The sequence below is a fragment of the Leptonychotes weddellii genome, chromosome 9 (genome assembly GCF_054177405.1).
Source record: "Leptonychotes weddellii isolate Sample4059 chromosome 9, ASM5417740v2, whole genome shotgun sequence".
Taxonomy (NCBI): Eukaryota; Metazoa; Chordata; class Mammalia; order Carnivora; family Phocidae; genus Leptonychotes; species Leptonychotes weddellii.
The window spans coordinates 109,146,819-109,165,407 of record NC_138377.1 but is presented as its reverse complement, the minus strand read 5'-3'; the positions used below and the strand labels follow the sequence as shown (position 1 = coordinate 109,165,407).

Below are 18,589 nucleotides of genomic sequence, written 5' to 3'. Positions count from 1 at the left end.
TGAGTGTACTGCAAAATCCTTTCACCTATGTCATATAGTGTAACCTCACCACAGGACTGAAATTCATCATATTCACAATCCCACCCGCACTCAAGAAGAGGGGATTTTATAGGAGGTGTACACCGAGGGGTGGGGTTATTGGGGACCATTGCATAATTCTGCACACCACACTGGTCTTTTCAGATTAATTTTAAATGTAGGTGGCAATTTGGGGCATCTTTATTTTGTCCCATTAAACTAAGATTTTTTCATAAAGAATAGTGATTGAATTTTATCCATTGTCTTTTATACATCTTCTGAATATTTTTCATTTTTGTCCTATTAATATGATTAATTTTATTACTGTGTTTCCTCTTACTGAGCCATTTTTTCATTCCTGACATGAACACCCTGCCTTGCTCTTTATTCTTCTAAATGTACTGCTGAAGTCTGTTTTCTAATATTTTATTTAAAAATTGTATACCTCTGTTTATAAGTAAAATTGGTCTATTTTCTTGTGATATTTTACAGGGTTGTAACTGTTATGCTGACCTTTGTAAAAAGAATTTGGAAAGTTTCCTTGTTTTTTTCCCTCTGTGCTCAGAAAAAAATTAAATTGTGTTGGAAATCTGTATACTTTGAAGCTTTTGAAGAATTTGCCTGTGGCTGTTTGACCACTTTCCCAATTTCTTGGTGTTTATAGGTACATTTAGTTTTTTGATTTTAGAGGGACTCAATTGTAGTAACTTATATTTTCCTAGAAAATCATCTATGATATCCTGGTTGTTATAGACTGAATGTTTATGTCTCCCTAAAATTCACATGTCAAATCCTTATCCCCAGTGTGATGGTATTTGGAGGGGGAATCAGTGATTAGGAGCCAGGTGTTTAGGTCACAAGAGTGGAACCCTCATGAATGGGATTATTGCTCTTATAAGAGAGACTCCAGAGAGCTCTCTTGCCCCTTCCACCATGTGAGGACATATAAGAAGGTGGCCGTCTGTGAACCAGGAAGTGAGCCCTCGCCAGATACTGAATCTGCTGGCACCCTGATCCTAAACAAAGGACATGCACCTAGAGGCATTGCAGGTCTCTGGGGTCCACCACCCCACCCCCAAACAAACACCACACAATGATCCAAGGCCAGAGTGGCAGGTGGCTGGAGTCTGAGAGGCAGGGCGCAGGGTCAGAGCAGTACGTGGCTGGAGCAGGCAGGTGCTCTGGGCATGAATGTCCACTGTGCAGTGAGGTGGGGTGGGGACGGCTCAGACTGAGATTTCCATGTTGAGCCATGAGTTGAGCCCCTTGTAGATCACAGCATTTCTAGATCCTGGGTGCTTCCTGGTTATTGGCAGAAGTATACCTGTCTTGGGGAAAATTTCTCCATTTTGGTTCCACAGAACCTCACTGATTAAGAGCAAGCAATGTGTTTGCAACAAAAGACTTCCAAGTCTACAAACATCAAAGAAAGTGCACTGCAAGGGGCGCCTGGGTGGCTCAGTTGTTAACTGTCTGCCTTCAGCTCAGGTCATGATCCCAGGGTCCTGGGATTGAGCCCTGCATCGGGCTCCCTGCTCTGCTGGAGGCCTGCTTCTCCCTCTCCCACTCCCCCCACTTGTGTTCCTGCTCTCGCTATCTCTTTCTCTGTCAAATAAATAAATAAAATCTTAAAAAAAAGAAAAAAGAAAGTGCACTGCAAAAGCAAGAGTCAACAGAAACAACAAGCGACAGACTCAGATACCTAACTTTCACTACACATCTTGGACTCAAGAACATCTGCATATGAAATATTTTAAGCAGTTGTACAGATGAACATGCAACAAGGAACTATCTAAAACAAATCATCATATTTGGGAGAAGATAAAAGCAGAACTTGTAAATACATAAACTATAACCATTTAAATTCTCTAAACAAATGCAAGTGTTCAACAGCTGGTTAAACGTAGTTCAGGGAAAATTAGTCACCTGGAAGGTAAACCTAAGGAAGTTTTTCAAGAATGAAATACTGAATGACATGGGTATGGAATATATAAAAGCAGAACTAAGAGATTTGGAGGATGGAATATGAAGGGTCAGCATGCGGCCGCTGGAGTCCCTGACGGAGAGAATGTCAGGCAATATTTGAAAAGATATCGGCTATACAATTTCCAGAACTAATGAAAAATATAAATTCATCATGTCAGAAGCACAGTACATGCTAAAAAGGATAAATAAAGAGAAATCCACACTTAGACATATCATGCAAAAACCTCAGAACACTAAAGGCAAGGAGACAGTCTTAAAAGTCTTTAAAGAGTGAGGACAGGGACACCTGGGTGGCTCAGTTGGTAAGCATCTGTCTTTGGCTCAGGTCATGATCCCAGGGTCCTGGGATCGAGCCCCATGTTGGGCTCCCTCCTCAGTGGGGAGCCTGCTTCTCCCTCTCCCCCTGCTCATTCTCTCTCTCTTGCTCACTCTCTCTCTGAAATAAAAAAAAAAAATCTTTAAAAAAAATGAAGAAATAAGGACAGCTTCCTGACTCAAGGAACAGCAGTTAAAAGGACAGCCAACTTCCTGATGGCAACAGCAGGAGCCGGATGATGGTGGCATAGTATTTTAAGCCGGTTGAGAGGAGAAACCATCAACTTAGAACCGTGTACCCAGCAAAACTACTTTTCAAGCATGAAGGTGAAGTAAGACATTTCCAGATAAAAAAAAAAAACTGTAGTTGACCACTAAAATATCTGCACTAAAGGAACGTCTACATCAAGGGTTCATAGCCGTCTAGGGAAGTCTGGGGAGTCCATCTCAGAATAAAGCTTTTGAATGCGTAGAATGAAATAGATAGGATTACAGAGGAAACCAGTTGGTTTGAAATCATTTAAAATCAAAATATGTTAAAAATGTGTTATAATAATACATATGCTGCTTTATTAACTCATTAAATAACGAAGTCCAGTTGCTGATTTTGAGTAAACTTCAGAGTAAACAGCCCTGGTGGAAGGCTGCATCGCACAGGGCAGAGCCAGGATGAATGAGTTTGGTACCAAGCATATATGAAGTAATTTGCATCAAAGAAACACTCACTTCAGAACAGACTGTGTTGTATTTTACTTGGATTTTCTTTTGACTCATGGGTTATTTGGAATATCCTAAAGCATTTGACTGTTTTCTTCTTTTTTCTTTCATGGGGCTATGTTTCCCATCAATATCTAGTTTTGCTCCTATACAATGAGAGAATGAAAGCTACAGAATTCTTTTCTATCGTGGAGGAAGTAGGTTGAGAAGGAGAGTGGCTTGCTTTCCTTGTGGACGTTTTGAGTTTGATGTATTGATGAAGCCTCCAGCAGGAAGTGGAGAAAGTCAGGACTGCAGATGGGGGTGAATGGTTGGGAGAGAGAATGGTGGGTTAGGGCTTGTTCTGAGAGAAGGAGGCAGAAGCCATGGAGGGGGGGTGGATGGGAAGGCATGTATGTCTCCCAGAAGGGAGCTGAGATGGACACAGAAGGCTGAGGGTTTGCATAATGGAGTCAGCCCTGCCATGTGGCCCCAGGGAGACCCAGACACAGAAAACCACCCAGAAAGAAAAGAAAATGTCAGTCGGATAAAGTCGGAGGTTCAGCTACTCCATGAAGCAGAAGGAAGAATTTTGCATAGCACAGGTTTAGAGTCTGAAAAGTTTGGAGAGATGGGCTCTGCAGACTTCCTTCATTCCAGGCAGCTCAGAATATTATTTGCTCCATTTTTGCGACAACAGTTCTTTCTCCAGACAGTTGTGAGGTCTGGCTTCTTAGCGGTAAATTGATACCGCGGTAGCTATTAGGCCCACCTGCCATATGTTTTGTGAAATAATTGAATTGGCTTTCAAGTCTGTGTTCTAGAAGGACTGGCTTCCCTATCTAAAATGTCGCATTACCATTTGCCTTTGAACCAGAAGTGAAGCTCTGAAGAAAATTCTTGATTTGGGGCAATGAAAGGACTTTTCGATCTTAGAGGACAGGATTTAAAGAGCTAGTTTCTTCCGGGCCTCTGTGTTCAGGCGGCAGTACCAATCAAACAGGAAGCCCTTTGGCTCTAAAGATGCCATTACTTCCTGGCAGTCTGTTGTCCCCGTTCATCACCCTCAACAGCAGGAAATTCTGTCTCATTCTTATTATCACTTGCCTCTATTTAGGCTGGGCGGGAAGTGGAGGAAAAAAAAAGTGGGTTGGTGTTCTTTTAACAACTTGCAGGTGCTCGAAAAGTTAAGCCTCTCTTTCTGAGCAATATCATGACTTTCACATTCTTTTTTGGCTTTTCTTTCATAGCTACTTAATTACATGTTACTCTTCTCTGACCCTCTTCAGTTTCTTCATATTCTTGTGTAAACTGTGGACTTTGAATAATGATACTGGCAAATTAAATAGGACAAAGGTTTCATAAGATGCAGTAATTTCACGGCTCACTAGCTCCATGACCCTGTCCCTCACCAAAGTGGTACAAAATAAACCTGCAGAATTACTGAGGTGGCAGAACATGCAACATAATTCTCACTGGTAGCTGGAATTGAGAAAAAAAAAAAATAGTTCAAACTAAGACCTGGTCATTTCTGAGCAAGTCTATTCTCCTTTCTTCTCTGGTGCCAAGTGGACCAGAGGAGGCCTCTTCTGGTTTTCTGGTGTTCCGGTTTTCTAGATCGAGGGGCAGGGAAGTCTGCTTCTTCTGGGGAGACATGGGGAGAGAGTTGACATTTGAAGACAAGAATACAATATTCCACTCTTAATTATTAGTATTAGTGTACTAATAAGCTCGGGTGGCCATAATGAAATACCATAGACTCAGTGGTTTGACCTATAGGAATTTATTTTCTCATAGTTCTGGAGGTCGGAAGTTTGAGATCAGAGTTGGGTTCTGGTGAGGACCCCTTTCCTGTCTTTCAGGCTGTCAAAACCTCACTGTGTCCTCATGTGGCCTTTCCATGGTGTGCACATGTGGGGAGAGAGACAGAGAGATGGAGAGAGATCTTTCTCATCCTGTCAGGCCACCATCCCATCATGAGGGCCCTACCCTTACAACCTAATCTAACCCTAATTACCTCCTAAAGGTCTTACCCCCAAATACCATCACACTGGGGGTTAGGATTTGGGTCTGGACACAAACATTTAGTCCACAATAAATAGTTTTCTACTGCTGTGTCGCAAAGTACCACAGACTTTATAGCTTAACACACCATTCAGAGTTTTCTTAGGTCAGGAGTCTGGACATGGCCTAGCTGAGTCAACTGGCCAGGGTCTTACAAGGCTGCAAAGTGTTCCTGGGGCAACATCTTTGTAAGTGTCACTGAGTCGGATCACAGGAGTGATAACCCATCATATTGATAATCAAGGGAAGGGCTTTAGACAAGGCCATGGGTCATCAGGGATTATTTTAGGATTTGCATGCCACACTGAGTTCGATGGTTTTATTTTTTTTTTCCTTTGTGTTGGGGAATTGGATCCATCTGTAATTACAGTTATTAATGATATTTAGGAATGTAACATTTTCTTCAGTAAAGCCAACTGTCCATATTATTGGAGGTAAAATTATTTGAGGGGACTCATGGAATGATAACTGTAGGATGGAGGCAAGGAAAATTAAGAATTTTTACTGTAGCCTAATTTAAGTGATATTAACTAACTTCCTTTGTGTTTTTAAATGCTTGCTCTCTGAAGGTTTGTGGGTTTCCAGTAATATTTCTGTTACAAGCAACTTGGTCACTGTAGACATTTGACAGTTTTATAAACTTCAGCTTAGAAGAAAAGATCAAGGAGTTCTGTCTGAGCTCATTAAACATGCCTCGAGAGGTCTGGTGGTAGTTTAGGGATTTAGCGGGGCCCCATGTACTCATGAATTCATAGGCCCTTCCTGAATGAGAAGGCATTGGGCCATGTCTTGAAGAACAGGTAAAATTTTTTATGGTAGAAGTGGGAAGTGGAAGGCAGAGTATAAACGGACATATTCTGGGAGGTGTACCTTCCCATCCTCTGTCCAGGCTTTATTTGGGTCAGGCTGGTGTTGGCATCAAGGGAAAACAGAGGACACTCTTTGGAAGTCATATCCTAAGGAGATGGCAGGGTCAGAGCCAGCTGGGCTGGGGACATCTCCAGAATTTGGATTTGAGTGATCAGGAGGAGGGGTGCCATTGTGGGAGGAGAGATGACAAGAGGGAGAGTGGGTTGGGTATAGAAGGGAAGAGAGAGGTTATAGACATTGTGGATGAAGAACGAGGGACTGGGGCGCAGAGAGACACAGGAGAACAGTAGTCAAGGATTTCCATACAGGTTGCAGCTGGGTGGCATCATGAAGAGAGATTTGGGATATGGGAAAGCGTTCGTAAATACTATTTGTCGATATTGACTGTGTTTGCAAGATGTGTGCATTGAAGAAAGAATATATATGTGACATGCTTGGGAGCAGAGCCCTGTTGAGCTCTCTTTGGTTCATTTTGTTTCTTTAGTGTGTGTGTGTGTGTGTGTGTGTGTGTGTGTGTGTGTGTATGAATGAGGTTCAGAAGTCTTTTATACGAACCTCTGGTCCACGTGTGTTTGGAAATCCACCTGAGACTAACATGATGTACGGGTTGATAGAGACTATTGGGTCTAAGTCTGCAGAAGTGTTTGAGGGTTAACTGGAGTCTGTTGCCAGGGGGGCCTTGGGAGTCTGTTCAGTAGGATACTCTCCTCCCAGGCCTGGGCAAGTCCTTTTGGAATCCCAGGGGAAATGAACAAAGCGCTCCAGCCCAGGACCTGACAGCCTGGCCCGTGTGCACAGCAGAAAGTTGGGGTGATTTATCTTTACAGCAGACCTCGTATGAAAATACCTTACTTATTATAGTGGGGCCTCCCAGAATATTGCCCTGGCAGAAGGGCAGCTGCAGCCTCCTCCTCTCTGTGTCTGGTTGGATGCTGGGGGTGAGAGAGACGGGACCATCTCGGATCTGGATTTGAGTGACCGGGAGGAGGGGTGCCATTGTAGGAGGCAGAGGTGACGAGAGAGAGACTGGGTTGGGGAGGTAGAGACCGCAGGTGCATTTTGGGACATGTTGAGGTGGAGAGTGACACCAGGAGCGGTGCCCAGTGGACCGTGTGAATCAGCACGTGTTAGAGGACCCTGAATGATAGATGGATCTCCAGTGGAGCCACTGGGTGGAGGAGCCAAAGGTCTGAGGAGAGGTCTTGGGGCGCGGGAAGGGAAGGACGAGGTGGGAGGACATCTGGGGAGTGATGCAAAGCCGAGTGGAGAGGGGGCCTCCCACAGGAGGATGTGGTTAACCTCAGGTCTTCAAACTGATCACTGCACTTGTGTGTTGCACTCAGCGACCCCTCCGGTGACCTTGGGAAGTGTGTGTGCAAGTGGTGAGGGCCAAAGCCAGATTGTAGTGGGGAGGGAGCAGCTGTGTCTCCCTGATCTGTCGGCCCTGCCTGGACCCAAGGAGACTGGGAATGTCTGGATCAGTGGCCAGCGTGTGCCTCAGGGATTGTGGGCCAGGACCTGAGGGGTGGTTCTCCTGAGACAGAAGACACAAGGGTGCTCATGGGGTTAGGGCAACAGGGAAGAGCCGGGGGAGGGGGGGTGGCTGCTAGAAGAGGTCCTGGAGGGGCCATGCTCAGTGGGACCAGGGGCCGCGGAGGCCAGGGGCCGGCCTGGGAAAGGAGCCGGCAGCTCAGTGTCAGTGTGTGGGAAGCTGGGGGCCTCATCTGGTGGCACCGTCTCCTGGGGACATGGGAAGCTGGCTGGGGGACCAAGTGTGGGAAAGGAGGGGGGGGCCTGCCAGGTCGGCCATGCCCAGCACCCATGCGCAGAAGGCAGGTGGCCAGGTGACCTGCAAGGGGGGAGCTCCGCTTTTCCCCAAAGTAGTGTTTGTACTCCTCTCTGTGATTTTTAAGTCACACAACCAAATAACTCACGGGACCAGAGTGGAGGGAGTGCCCAGTGGAGGCTCTTTCAGCAGGTGCATCTGTTCCGGGGCCCGTGCATGCAGAGCATAAGTGACCTCACAGGAGCTCCTGGTGGTCTTGGAGGCCTGCGTGCTGTCCATAGCGCTGCAGGCTGTGAGCGTCCGGGCGCACAACAAGCCTCATTGTGTGTCCCACTCTCCCCAGCTCATGCATATGGGCCGGATTCTAGAAGTAGTCCTTTTTCAAGGTGAGACGGCAGGACCATGTTGATTGTCCGTTAAAGGTTTCCAAAGAGTCTTACCTTCCCGCACCATTTGTCCTTGCAGGTGCTGCTCTCGGGGCTCATCGGTGTGGTCTCCTGGAAGAGGCCTCTCTCCCTTGTGGTAAGTCTGCACCTGTCCCCACGGCCGCCTGGGAGCAGGGTCCCTGCGGGGGTGTGAGTGCTTTAAAGGTGCTGGCAGAGAGAATTCTGGCTTCTTTGCAGAAAGCGGGCCACAGACCTTTATAGAAGCGGAACCTCCCAGTGCAGAAGGGCTCATAGGTAACAACCACTGCGCATCCTACCTTCTCCGCTTCGGAGAGTGCCCGTTGGAGATGCTCATGTAGCGTCCTCTTCCTTTGTTCTGTTTGGGTGCTGTCCTCTGTGGACGTGCTGGGAACAAAGACATTTTAGTAAGTATAGGTGCTAGGCGTGTAAACACGAGCACACGAGCAGCACCTACTTCATCAGAGTTCAAGAAAGGTTAGCTGCGTGTGTGTTTTGGGGACTGAAACTCGGAGTTTCAGAGGAGGATGTTTTTTGAATAGAAGAGCACAGGGGTGCCGCTGGAACCCCTTCTCCTATTGCCGTGGCCCCGTGCCAGGGAGGAGCAGGCCACATGGGAGATGGAAAAGAGAGGATAGTTTTCCCATTGGGAAAGTACCCGAGCAGATTCATGTCTATTGATTTGTATGCGTGTTTTTCTCAGTGTGTGCATTAATATATTTATGTGTCCATGTCAGGGCCAGACGAAGAGGTTTTCTGGGTTTTGATGGATAATGAAAAAAAAACATGGTGTGGCTTTTCTTCTCTTTTGTAGGCATCAATTATTTAAAGATCTCTTCTTTAAGTGATTAGGTTTGGAGATAATGACATGTACTAAATATTAATGGGAGTAGAAAAATCCCACAAATCTGCCTGTTGTAAACACCTCCTCCTCATGAGAGTAACCACAGCATCCTGAGGAGGCATCGGGAAGAGAGTGGCATTAATTCAGTGAGCCTCTTCTCCTATGACTTGTCGAGAAATTTCCTTTGCCAAAAAAAAAAAAAAAAAAGTTTTTTTTATGTAGAAAGTTTCCAACACGCACAGAAGTCAAGAGAGATGCTAGTATAATGAATCCCCGTAGACCCTCCATCTGTCTTCTGCAAATATCAACATTGGCCTGTCTTGTTTGATCCAAGCCCCTTGCTGGAGTATTTTAAAGTAAATCACAACTAGTGTGTCAAGAAGCTGACTCCTTTGTGCAGAGGGAAATGGTGGTGGACACGCCAGCTGTGGGGCCGATGTCCTTTGGCTGTGCTTTTGGGTTCCCTTTGGGGACATGGGGCCAGCCTGTTCCATTCCTCCTCATCTGCCCTCATGGTATAGGCCAAGGAAGGCCTCTGACGCTGGCTGCCGAACAAGGAAAAGCCACAACTCCTTTGGGTGGGTGTGTGGTGAAAAGATGAGAGGAATGGCGTCCGTGATCCCCCAGCCGCTCTTCATGCCCACCTGCAGTCCTGGTCCCAGGATGGAGATTCTCGCAGCGCTGGGCATTTTACTGTGAAGGAGGCTATGCAGCTTCTAGCTGACAAGGAGTCAGGACTCCTTGTGGACTTGGCTCAGGTGTGTCCTGGGGAAGTCAGAGCAGTAGGATGGGGTGTTCTAGGGCCTCACCCTAGAAAGAGGGATAAAGCACCAGCTGGAGCTGCTATAGCAGTACGTTCGGAGTGTCTGCCCCCTAGTCCCTGTCCATCGGTGTGGGACCGGCCACTCTCTGGGCAGTGGTGAGCATTTTCTCCCATTGATTTATTTCTGCCCAAGCCCCAGGTAGAAGAGAAGGGGTTCCCCAAGCTCAGCTGACCACTTTCCTTACTTAGGGAGGTAAGGGGATGGGTTAGGATAACCCTAGGTGCTGTAATAAACCCCAGACTTTCAGTGACTTAACACGACATGAGGTAAGAACCCAAAAGCACAGCCAAAGGACATGATTTTTCTAGAGTGGGCACTCCAGGCAATGGGCTGCTCCCCATCATAGGAGGTCCAGAGACTCTGGTTGCTTCCTTCTAGAAGGGGCTCTACAGTTCCCTAGGCCTGTGGAGTCCATTGTATTTCAATGGAAGGGGAAAGGCAACGGGGATGGGTCTAAAGGTGACCCTCATCACTCACACATCAAACCATTGGGGAGAGCCTGTCATGTGGCCCTGTTGGGCTGGGAAGGAAGCTGGAAAAGTTAGTCCCTTCCTGGACAGGCACTTCCCAGGGGCAGTTCCATACTATGAAGAGGTGGGCAGGAATTTTGGTGGACAGTTGTTCGTCTCTACCGTAAGAACATTCTTTTGTGTTGACCAGGACGATACAGTCTTTTTTCTTTATTTAAATTCAATTAGCCAACATAGAATACATCATTAGTTTCAGATGTAGTGTTTAATAACGTATCAGTTGTGACAGTACAGCCTTCTGATTTGTTAGTAAAAACTCACTCTCTAGACTCAGCTAGAATGGCTTGAAGTCTTGGCTTAAATAATTCTTTTATCCCAAGCTCTTGCTTCTATCCTCTACCTTAGTGTTAGTGTTTCCTTCTTCCTGGATGTAGAAAACTGAAGGAATCACTGTGACTATTCTGGTTCATTTCCAGGGGACTCACCGCAGTCCCCTGTCCCCACGAAGGACCCCTCCCCTGCCAGAGTGAGTTGCTCTCTCTGAAGGAAAGTGTCTGTCCCTTGGGGTGGTTGAAAGAGGCAGTGTTGGGCCCTGCTGATCCAGGGCCTGCACGGCCATGCCCGACGCCCTGCGGGGGGCTGGTGGGTGAGGACAGCCATGCGTGGGCATGCTGAAGGCAGGGTTTTGGTGCTGTCACTGGCCTGTTGACAATATCTTTCCTCTGGAGGCCTGGTGCGTGGGGGCCTGTCCTAGTCTCTGCTACAGCTCCTTTCTTTTCATCAGTCCGATCTTGTAAGACAGAATGGGATGAGGAGGGGTATACATTTTGCCTAGAGTGATTGATATGTTGGAGGGGAGCCTCTGTTAGGAAAAAGCAAGGGAGAGGGGGCAGCATGATGTCTGAGAGGACGGGGAGGGAGATTGCCCCTTCCAGACTGGTCAATGTGATGCCAGAGGGAGGAGGAGGAGAAAAATACTGTGACTTTTTTGCCCTGCTATTTTATAAGAGCCTTTCATAATGCTGGAAAGTGGTGATAGCTATTTCAGTGGAGAATAGGTATTTTTGCATTACTGTGGTTCTTTTTTTCTTTTTTTATTGAAGTGTAATTAATCTATACTTGTATTAGTTATATAGTTTCAGGTATATTGTTATATTAATTTATAATTGTTATATAATATAATATTAGTTCCAGATGTACAATAGAGTGATTCAACAGCTGTGTACATTATTCAGTGCTCATCATGGTAAGTGTGGTCTTAGTCCCCATTACCTGTTTCAGCCACCCCCGCCACCTCCCCTCTGCTAACCACCAGTTCTCTATATTTAAGAGTCTTGTTTTTTTTGTCTCTTTTTCCCCTTTGTTTGCTCATTTGTTTTGTTTCTTAAATTCCACATGAGTGAAATCATATGGCATTTGTCTTTCTCAGTCTGACTTACTTCACTTAGCATTATATGCTCAAGGTCCATTCATGTTGTTGCAAATGGCAAGATCTCAGCCTTTTTCATGGCCGAGTAATAGTCCTTTGTGCATATATACAACTTTTTCTTTATCCATTCATCTGTGGATGGACATTTGGGTAGCTTCCATAGCTTGGCTATTGTAAATAATGCTGCAATAAACATCGGATGCATATGTCTTTTCCTTTGGGTAAATACCCAGTAGTGGAATTACTGGATCATATGGTAACTCTATTTTTAATTTTTTAAGGAGCATCCATACTGTTTTCCACAGTGGTTGCACCAATTTACATTCCTACCAACAGTGCAAAAGGGCTCCTTTTTCTCTACATCCTCCCCAACACTTGTTATCTCTTGTCTTTTTGATTCTAGCCATTCTGATGGGTGTAAGGTGATATCTCATTGTGATTTTGGTTTGCATTTCCCTGATGATTAGTGATGTTTAGCATCTTTTCACATGTCTGTTGGTCGTCTGTATATCTTCTTTGGAAAAATTCTATTCTCTGGTCCTCTGCCTATTTTTAAATCAGATTATTTGGTTTTATGGAATTGTATGTATAAGTTTTTTATATATTTTGAATATTAACCCCTTATCAGATATATCATTTGCAAATATCTTCTCCCATTCAGTAGGTTGCCTTGTCATTTTGTTGATGATTTCCTTCAGTATGCAAAAGCTTTTCATTTTGATGTAGTCCCAATAAAAATTAGACAATTTTGCTTTTGTTTCCATGGCCTGGGGACACATATCTAGAAAAATGTTTCTGTGGCTGATGGCAAAGAAATTACTATGATTTGTTCGAGGAGTTTTATGGTTTCAGGTCTCGCAGTTAGGTCTTTAATCCATTTTGAGTTTATTTTTGTGTATGGATAAGGAAGTAGTCCAGTTTCATTCTTTTGTATGTAGCTGTGCAGTTTTCCCAGCATTATTTGTTGAAGAAGCTGTCTTTTCCCTGTTGTATGTTCTTACCTCCTTTGTCACAAATTAATTGGCCATATAATCATGGGTTTATTTCTGGGCTCTCTATTCTGTTCCATTGATCTATGTGTCTATTTTTATGCCATACCATACTTTACTTTTGATTACTACAGCTATGTAGTATATCTTGAAATCTGGGATTGTGATACCTCAGCTTTGTTCTTCTTTCTCAGGATTCCTTTGGCTATTTGGAGTCTTTTGGGGTTCTATACAAATTATAGGATTATTTGTTGTAGGTCTGTGAAAATGTTGTTGGTATTCTGTTAGAGATTGCTTCAAATCTGTAGATTGCTTTGGGTAGTCTGGACATTTTGACAATATTGGTTTTTCTCATCCATGAGCGTGGAGTAACTTCCCATTTGTGTCATCTTTAATTTCTTTCATCAGTGTTTTATAGTTTTCAGAGTAGAGGTCTTTCACCTCCTTGGTTATGGTATTTTATTATTTTTGGTGCAGTTGTAAATGGGCTTGTTTTCTTAATTTCTCTTTCTGCTACTTCATTATTGCTATATAGAAATGCATCATATTTCTGTATATTGAATTTGTATTCTACAACTTTACTGAATTCATTTATCACTTCTAGTAGTTTTTTGGTGGAGTCTGTAGGGTTTTCTACATATAGTATCATGTCATCTGCAAATAGTGAAAGTTTTATTTCTTCCTTACTAATTTAGATGCCATTTATTTCTTTTTCTTGTCTGATCGCTGCAGGTAGGACTTCTAGTACCATGCTGAATAAAAGTGGTGAGAGTGGACATCCTTGTCTTGTTCCTGACATGAGAGGGAAAGCTCTTAGTTTTTCACCATTGAGTATGGTGTTAGCTGTTGGTTTTTCATATAGGGCCTTTATTATGTTGAGGTATGTTCCCTCTAAACCTACTTTGTTGAGAGTTTTTAACATGAATGATGTTGTACTTTTTCACATGCTTTTTCTGCATCTATTGAGATGACTATATGGTTTTTATCCTTTCTCTTGTTAATGTGATGTATCACATTGATTGATTTGTGAATAGTGAACCACCTTTGCATCCCTGGAATAAATCTTACCTTTTTATGATAAATAATTTTTTAATATATTGTTGGCTTCTGTTTGCTATATTTATTTGTTGAGGATATTTGTATTTATGTTCATCAGAGATATCGGCCTGTAGTTTTCTTTTTTTTTTTTGTAGTGTCTTTGTCTGGTTTTGGTGTCTGGGTAATGCTGGCCTCAGAATGACTTTGGAAGCTTTTCTTCCTCTTCTGTTTTTTTGTAATAGTTTGAGAAGTGTCTCCTGTGGTTGAGATAATTGTCTTCCTTACATTAAACTACAAAAGGTTCTACATTATGCTGGATTATGATTAGGAATCAGATTATATAGCTCTGATTTAAATAATTTTTGGAAGATTCAATGTAACATCTTGTGATTGCTTATTTATCAATAATGGAACTAGTCTCACACATAATCACAGGTAGTATAATTTTTTTTAAAAAAATTTGAGTGAAGTACTGTTTGTATTTTATATTATACTGTTTGAGGAATGTGGTTTTTGGTTTACTTTTATTTGAGGAGTCTGGCTTTTTGGTTTACTTTTATTGCAAAATTTTATCAACCAAGATGGGAATGTGTATCAGTGAAGGTTTAATTAAAGAAATAGAACCTGTAGGAGTCAACACCAAGCACCCCTGTGAGTCAGACTCTTCTGAGTACTGCTTTGGCCCCACTGTCCACTCAGTAACCATACCCACATGGTCTTTGGTGACTAAGTGCTGTCACTTGGTCCCTGCCACCCTGGAATTCCATAATCCTTATTGCATTTAGGGAACCTAGTCTGATGGTAGCATAGACATTCCCACTCTAATTTCTGACCTGCAGAGAAGAGTTACCACAACGCACTTCAAGGATGTTAGAGTTCCTCTCACAGATTTCTTATAGTTGTGGTGAAAAGTGTGTTCCCTGGATCCTCCAGGGCAGGTGAGCAAGTCTTATAGGATCAATGCATTCTTATTCCAGTCTCCCTAAGCCTTTAGATCTCTTCCTCTTATGGTATACCAAGGAAGTCTGGCATTTCAACTTCATTTAGAGTAGCCCACCTTTGGATTCATATGTTAGCAAACTGAACAAACTGAGCTTTTCTTAACTCCTCCAGCTAAACATTGAATGCCAGGATCTCTGCTTAGCAATAAATCTCACCTGATTCTACTCTATATTCCTTCTACCTTGATCCTCTACCATTAATAGTAAGTCCTAAGATTGTACCCAGCCTCCAAATGTGAGGCAGTTTCCAGGCTGCAGCACAGGTAAGGGAAACATGAGAAGAGCTTGGCACACTCACTGAGTTAAGCAGAAGAAGGTGAAGGTCTGGGGATTTAAAGGAGGCTAGAGTTCACAGGACAAAGAGGGGAGATTTCCACAAACAGAGAGTTCTGGAGATCTTTAGAGGATCTCCTGTGAGTATTCAGCTGATATTGATCAGCTTTTTTATATGAGGAAACTACCTGAGGTCAGGAAAGAATCATCTGAGTGGATTAGAGGGAACAGTACAGGCAAAAAAGCGGGGCTTTCCTACCATCCAGACTGGAAAACCTCATGATTTGCTCGGGCAGTGGAGTAGAATACTTTTAGAAGAATCTTGCCTCAGTAATGGGGAATAATTAACCCCAGAGTACATGTCACTCCAGTCCTTTGTGACAAATCTTAATATATGTACTGCTGAAGCGAGCACAGTGACAAATCTTAAAAGCAAGATCCAAAGGAATCAGACCATTTCCAACTAATTTAATTGTGTCCTAGAATAAAGTCCAAGAATGTTCATAGGAGTACAAAAATATCCAGCTCCAACAAGATAATAATCACAATGTCTGGCATTCAATCAAAGATTACTAGGCATGCCAAGAAACAAGAAAATACAACCTGAAATGAGGAGAAAAAGAAACCAATTTAAACTGATATAAAACTTACCCACATGTTAGAAAGAGCAACAGGGACATTAAAACAGTTATAACTGTATTCCAGATGTTCAAAAAGTTAACTAGAGACAGGAAGGTATAAAAAAATACCTGTTTGAACTCTGAGTGATGAAAAATTCAATATAAGAGAGAAAAGATTCACTGGATGAGATTAATGGCAGATTCAATAAGAGAGAAGAGGGGTGCCTGGGTGCCTCAGTCAGTTAAGCATCTGACACTTGGTTTCTGCTCAGGTCATTATCTCAGGGTTGTGGGAATGAGCCCTTCTTTGGCCTTCATGCTCAGTGGAGAGTCTGCTTAAGGCCGCCCCCCCCAAATAAACAAATTTTTAAAAAAGTAAGAGAGAAGGGAAGATTAGTGAACTCAAGACATTGCAATTGACGTTATCCAAATGTAGAAGATGGAGAAAAAAATTTTGTGAAAAATGAAAGGAGCATTAGTGAGCTATAGGGGAGATTTTCAAGAAGGCTCTGTGTGGAATGGGGGTCCCTAAAGGAGGGGGGATGAACAGAAAAAATACTAAAACATAAGAAAGTAGGTCTTAAAAGTTCTTATCACAAGAAAAAATGTTTTGTGACAAGGTGTGGTGATGGACGTTAAATAGACTTATTGTGGTGATCATTTTGTATCAAGTCATTATGTTGTACCTCTGAAACTAATATAATATATGTTGGGGTGCCTGGGTAGCACAATTGGTTAAGTGTTTGACTCTTGGTTTGGGCTCAGGTCATGATTTCATGGGTCATGAGATCAAGCCCTGAGTCAGGCTCTGTGCTTAATGTGGAGTCCGCTTGGGTTTCTCTTTCCCTCTGCTCCTACCCCTACCCTTGTGACCTCTCTCTCCTCTCTCTCTCTCATTCACTTCTCTCTCTGAAATAAATAAATAAATCTTTATAAAAAATATATAATGTTATGTCAGTTGAATCTCAGTTCAAAAAAAAATAATAGCCAATTTTATCTTGAAAATTAGATAAAAACTATAAACCCACAGATCTGAGAAGCTCAATGCACACACAGGACAGGAAATATGAAGAAAAACACACCAGCATTTTGTGGGATTTTTAACATATGTATGAAGAAAATAGTGTAAAGGTGAGGGGGGGAGGTATACAATGTAAGGCTCTTAAAAGATACGTGAAGGGGCGCCTGGGTGGCTCAGTTAAGCGTCTGCCTTCGGCTCAGGTCATGATCCCAGGGCCTTGGGATCGAGCCCCGCATCGGGCTCCCTGCTCCGCGGGAGGCCTGCTTCTCCCTCTCCCACTCCCCCTGCTTGTGTTCCCTCTCTCACTGTGTCTCTCTCTGTCAAATAAATAAATAAAATCTTAAAGAAAAAAAAAAGATATGTGAAGAAGTCTGTCACTTGAAGGCAAAGTGCTATATGCTAAAATGTATACTATAAACTCTAAAGCAACCACTAAAATTAAAAAAAAATGAAGAGTTGGGTAATAAGCCAACAAAGGAAATAAAATGGAGTCATGCAAAATACCCAATTATCCAAAAGAAGGCAGAAAAAAAAAAGAAAAGGGGAACAGAGAATAGATGAGACATAAAGCCAACAAATAGCAGGACTTTATTATTCATTTGAATTTCTTTTGTGAATTGCTTGTTCATTTGTTTTGTCTATTTTCTGTAAGACTGGTTCCTTGGTATGTGGGATTTCTTCATATAGTAATTCTTTTCTGCTTTAAATGGCTAATATTTTATTCCAATCTGTTGTTTGTCTTTGCCTTTTTAGTTTTAATGAAGTGTCTTTTTTAAAAAATATAGACTTGTTAGCTTTTTATCTTGCAAACTCTGTTGTTCTTGTTTTCTTATGTGGTGTCTAGGGTTTCTTACTTTAAAAGATTGTTCTTGCCCCACAATTCTGAAATTATTTTCCTGTGTATTTCCAAAACATTTATAGTTTTACTTTTTATGTTTAGGTAATTGATCCCAAACTTACTTTAAAATGTGGTATGAAGCATAAAGCTCTAACTTTACTTTTTCCAAATGAATAATTATTTCTCCAGCAGCAATTTTTGAATGTTTAATATTTCTCCTCACAAGTGAAGTGTGTCCTCCTCCTTCCTACTGCTCTGGACGTGGGTCTGTTTATTAATCTCCATTCTGTTTTATGAGTCTGTTGGTCCATTTTTAAGCCAGTACAATGTTTTAATTAGTCTAGCTTTATGATAAGTCACTCTTTTATTTTTTCATATATTTTGCTACTTACATGTATTTTCTCTTCAGTAAATTTTGAATCACTTTGTAAAGTTTTATACTGATAATGATTTGAATTTGGTTGTGACTACATTGGTTTTATATATTCTGGACAAGTAATATCTATATTTTTGTGAGATGGGGATATATTTTCTGTTGTAATTTCTGGAACAATGATACTGTTTGATTTATTGTGTGTTGATCTTATATCTGGCTACAACACACCATAGTGACCTATTGTTCTGGACCTGATTAGTTGTCTGTTGGATATTTCAAGGGAAATTTTCTGGGGAAATTTCTTCCATTAAGTTTTTGATTCTATCTCTTCTCACATTTCTCTGCCTTCTAGAATTTAACCTACTTGGTGTAGGTAGAAGGATATTCTACCTGCTAAATTGACGCCAAATAATTCTTTACATTTTTTAATATTTTCCTTTTTCTTTCTTACTTTCTGGGTTATTTCCTCTGTTTTATTTTCTGGATAATTAATTTGGGCCTCAGCCCCCTTCATTCTACTATTTGACCCTTCTGCTGAATGTTTCATTTTGACAGCATATTATTTTCAGAGAACTCTTCTTGTTCTCTAATTGCTTCTTTTTCATAGCAATACGTTCACATTTCATGAAGCACCCATTGTATGGGTGCTGTCTCCTTCAGGGGTATTAATTTAGAATTTTATTTATCAGGTTTCCTCACTCCTCTGTATTCTCACCTTTGGCGCGGG

General features: G+C 42.4%; 1 protein-coding gene and 1 long non-coding RNA gene across 14 annotated transcripts in view; both read left to right on the top strand.

Annotated features, from left to right (window-relative positions):
- Positions 1 to 18,589, top strand: part of ENTREP2 (endosomal transmembrane epsin interactor 2) — a 360,783-nt gene that overhangs the window by 125,960 nt on the left and 216,234 nt on the right. For 12 of the 13 annotated variants that reach the window (XR_014148745.1, XM_081831525.1, XM_081831520.1 and 9 more), the window contains one exon: positions 8,201 to 8,257. The exons of the other annotated variant lie outside the window; for it this stretch is intronic. Coding sequence is in view for 8 of the 12 variants with exons in the window: in XM_081831525.1 (XP_081687651.1) it covers positions 8,201 to 8,257 (57 nt within the window). In the remaining 4 variants the exon portion in view is untranslated. The remainder of the gene's footprint in view (positions 1 to 8,200; positions 8,258 to 18,589) is intronic. 13 annotated transcript variants of the gene reach the window in all.
- On the top strand, positions 8,267 to 15,455 carry LOC145723576 (uncharacterized). The gene is made up of 2 exons (XR_014148749.1): positions 8,267 to 14,249; positions 14,390 to 15,455. It is a non-coding gene; the product is annotated as an uncharacterized LOC145723576 (long non-coding RNA).